The 3,721-nt window shown below is 52.9% G+C and overlaps 1 protein-coding gene across 1 annotated transcript in view; it reads left to right on the top strand.

Moving 5' to 3' along the window:
* The first annotated feature begins 1,456 nt into the window (after positions 1–1,456).
* USP48 (ubiquitin specific peptidase 48) overlaps positions 1,457–3,721 on the top strand; it is a 116,297-nt gene continuing 114,032 nt past the window's right edge. Inside the window, exon 1 of the mRNA XM_017886478.1 lies at positions 1,457–2,130. Coding sequence (XP_017741967.1) covers positions 1,997–2,130 — 134 coding nt within the window. The 5' untranslated portion in view covers positions 1,457–1,996. The remainder of the gene's footprint in view (positions 2,131–3,721) is intronic.

Below are 3,721 nucleotides of genomic sequence, written 5' to 3' on the forward strand. Positions count from 1 at the left end.
GGCGGAGGTTGCAGTGAGCCCAGACCACACCATTGCACTCCACCCTGGGCAACAAGTGCAAAACTCCGTCTCACAAAAAAAAAAAAAAAAAAAAAAAAAAAAAGATAAAAAAAAAAAAGACTCTTCCCTGCCTCACTACACAAAATGCGAATCTCTATTATAGCACTCAATAGCTTTACATCTTCAGTGGGTACCTTGAATAAAGGCAAGGTCTTCCTTTCAAGCCATAACTCTCACCTGTCCCTGTCTCAGAAATTGTGGCCCTCTCACGCCAAGCTTTTCTCTTCTGTGCCTTTGCACCTTGTGGTTTTTCTGAAATGGTGTCTTCCGTCTGTCCTGGCTAAGTCAAACTCATCTGTTAAAGGTGGGCTTCGGGATTACTTCTGGGAAGCCTTTACTCAAGTACCCCAAAGCCTCCCAAGACTGGGATGGGGATCTTTGTATTTCTACTGCTCACTCCCTAACCCACCTCCAGGGGCAGGGACCACATCTTACTTTCTTCCTGCCTTCAGTGAATTTTTTTTTTTTTTTTTTTTTGAGACGGAGTTTTACTCTCGTTGCCCAGGTTGGTGTGCAATGGTGTGATCTCGGCTAACCGCAACCTCCGTCTCCCGGGTTCAAGTGATTCTCCTGCCTCAGCCTCCCGAGTAGCTGGGATTACAAGCATAAGCGATACGCCTGGCTAATTTTGTCGTTTCAGTAGAGACGGGGTTTCTTCATGTTGGTCATGCTGGTCTCGAACTCCTAACCTCAGGTGATCCGCCCACCTCGGCCTCCCAAAGTGGTGGGATTACAGGCGTGAGCCCCCGTGCCCTGCCCAATGAATGTTTATCTGAAGAATTCAGCCTAAGGTTTTCCAGCGGGCAAGCAGTTGAGTCAGAAATTAGCGTTTAGATTCTGGCAGGGCTCTAATTCAAATGCAAAATTCTTAAATATCCTCACTTTAGTAGAGTTCTTTACAGTTTGCAAAACAATTCTCATACAGCTACTCTTTATGTCCTGGGGCAGGCAGGAGTCGCAGAAAGGAAATGTTTTAAACCAGGAGCTAGAGAGGAACGAGAAAATCCTGGCATAGAGATAACAGTTTTGACAAGGGAGCCAACAGCAATCATGACCTTGCTGACGAGAGAAACTCCACCCTGGCACCTCCGATCCCCGCCTGCATAGTCTGCGGCGCACCGAGCCCTCCCACCTCGAAGACTACGAATCCCAGCAGGCCTCACAGTGAGTTACAGGACGCAGGGCATGCCGGGACACGTAGTCCCACCCCAGCACAGGAAAAGGTTAGAACGTCCTATGACGTCAGGAGGGCTCGGGAAAGGGGTTCGGAACCGGTCCAGGCTCAAGTTAAATCTCCCTCTAAAGAGCCGACCCTGGTTTCTTTGGCGACTCGGTTTTGACCCTAAACAGGTCCCGCTTTTCTTTGGCGACTCGGTTTTGACCCTAAACAGGTCCCGCTCCAGTCTGGGCGGGCCTATGGTGTGTGCTGAGTAGCCTGTAGCGTGAAAACTTCATGGTTAAAAGGGAAGTACTGGAGCCAAGAACTAGTTTTCGAGGCACTGGTTTGTTAGAGTAGTGGTACGTAGGGTGCCGCCTTGAACAGGGACTGAGACGCTGCTTTTTCAGCAGCGCCAGTGAGGACGTGGCAAGACTGCCTCGGACGTACGCTTCCTCTTCCTCAGCCCGTCGGGTTAGGGGCGCGGGAGGCGCAGAGGCTGCTGGGAACGCGCATGCGCCTAGCGCCGTGGGGAGTCCACCTTTAACGTCCGCGGGCGCGGGGTGTGTCGGGTGTCGACGGCGGCGCTTTGCGGCCGGTCGTGCGGGTCTGGCGCGGGCGGGCGCGGCGGTAGTGGCGCGCACAGGTGATTGACTGGCCAGCTGCCTGAGGGAGCGTCGGGTCCTCCTCGCTGGCAGGTGGCGGAGCCCATTGGGGCGGCGGTGCAGACCGCGGCGGCGGCGGCGGTCTGGCTCGGGAGGCGTTCCTGGGGCCAAGGCCATGGCCCCGCGGCTGCAGCTGGAGAAGGCGGCCTGGCGCTGGGCGGAGACGGTGCGGCCCGAGGAGGTGTCGCAGGAGCACATCGAGACCGCTTACCGCATCTGGCTGGAGCCCTGCATTCGCGGCGTGTGCAGGTGAGGCCCGCGCACCGCGCCTCGCGGGCCCCTTGCGCCGGACCTTGGAAAGCCGGGGCGGCGGGGTGGGGGGAAGGAAGACGGCCAGCCCTTTGCGTACATTTGGGAGGCGCAAGCCGAGCGAGGTGGAGTTTTTCCTTTTGCGCCGTCTGCGCGACCTGGGAAACGCAGCCTTCCCGGGCTGTGCGCGGAGGTGATGCTGGCCAAAGCACTTTAGGAAGGTTTGGGTTCCCATCCAGAAGATGGCGGTGGAGATGAAGGCAGGAGCCGAGAGCTTAGCAAGCGTTGATGGCTGGGGTATCTTGGCCACAGCACGGCTCTTTCGTTTGTAAAAAGGAACTTTGAAAGTGAGCTTCATCACAGTGTATCTTGTTGGTGTTGACACCGATGGCCTGATCATCTTAGTATTATTTTTGGAGAGGGCAGCTTTAGAAAAAACTGTGGTCAGCCTACGTCATCGATACCCTGCACCCCCGTTGACCTTCCCTCACTCGTTAATCTAGTTTTTTTTTTTTTTTTTTTTTTTAGCTTTGCTTTGGTCGTTCTGGTTCGACACCACTTTACCGAGTACCAAGTTTGAGCTGTGATAGTGCTGTCCTTCACGTCTGCCCCGCCCTTGAACCTTGCCTTTCCTTAACCCCCTCTTGTAGATTGAATCCTTAGGCTTTGCTCCCGTTTGCTCCCTTTTTTCCACCTTGTAACGTGGGAACTATAGTTTTGTTTCAGAATGTTTTGAAATTGACTTGGCCAAGCCGGGCATGCTCAGTAGCCGGCTTTCGGCAGGCATTTAGGAAATGCTTTCTGGAGTTTTTACATTCCGCTGGGGGATCCTGAAGGAATGGAAGTATGGTCTCGGGCTTTGGAGCTTAAAGTCTAGTCTGAGACGTGAAATAAGTTAGGGAGTTTCTATAAAGCAAACGAACAAGTCCAAGCTCTGGGGGTCTGTCTCACAAGGAGGGTAAATCTGACTTTAACAGTAAGTTCTGGAATGACTGAAGCCTGTGTATAATAGAAATAATCAAGCTTCAGTCAGTTTCTCAACGTAATTAGTTTCCAGACTAACCAAATAATGTAAACTCTTAATAGTTCTGGTTGTTTGTGAGCCAGGGTCTCACTCTGTCACCCAGGCTGGAGTGCAGTGGCACAAGCTCAGCTCACTGCAACGTCCACTTCCGTGGCTCAAGCGATCCTCCCACCTCAGCCTCCCGAGTAGCTGGGATGAGAGGCATGGGCCACCACGCCCGACTCAATTTTGTATTTTTAGTAGAGACGGGTTTTCGCCATGTTGGCCAGGCTGGTCTTGAGCTCTGGGCTCAAGCGATCTGCCCACCTCCTCTGGGATTACAGGCGTGAGCCACCATGCTGGGCCAATAGTTCCGAGAGAGAGAGAGAGAGAGAGAGAGAGAGAGAGAGAGAGAGAGAGATTGATTTATTTATTGAAATAGTGTTTCGCTCTTGTTGCTCAGGCTGAAGTGCAATGGCGCGATCTCAGCTCACTGCAACCTCTACCTGCCTGGTTCAAGCGATTCTCCTGCCTCAGCCTCCTAAATAGCTGGGATTACAGGCATGCACCATCATGTCCAGCTAATTT

The sequence above is a fragment of the Rhinopithecus bieti genome, unplaced genomic scaffold (assembly GCF_001698545.2).
Source record: "Rhinopithecus bieti isolate Rb0 unplaced genomic scaffold, ASM169854v2 scaffold_14826, whole genome shotgun sequence".
Lineage (NCBI taxonomy): Eukaryota > Metazoa > Chordata > Mammalia > Primates > Cercopithecidae > Rhinopithecus > Rhinopithecus bieti.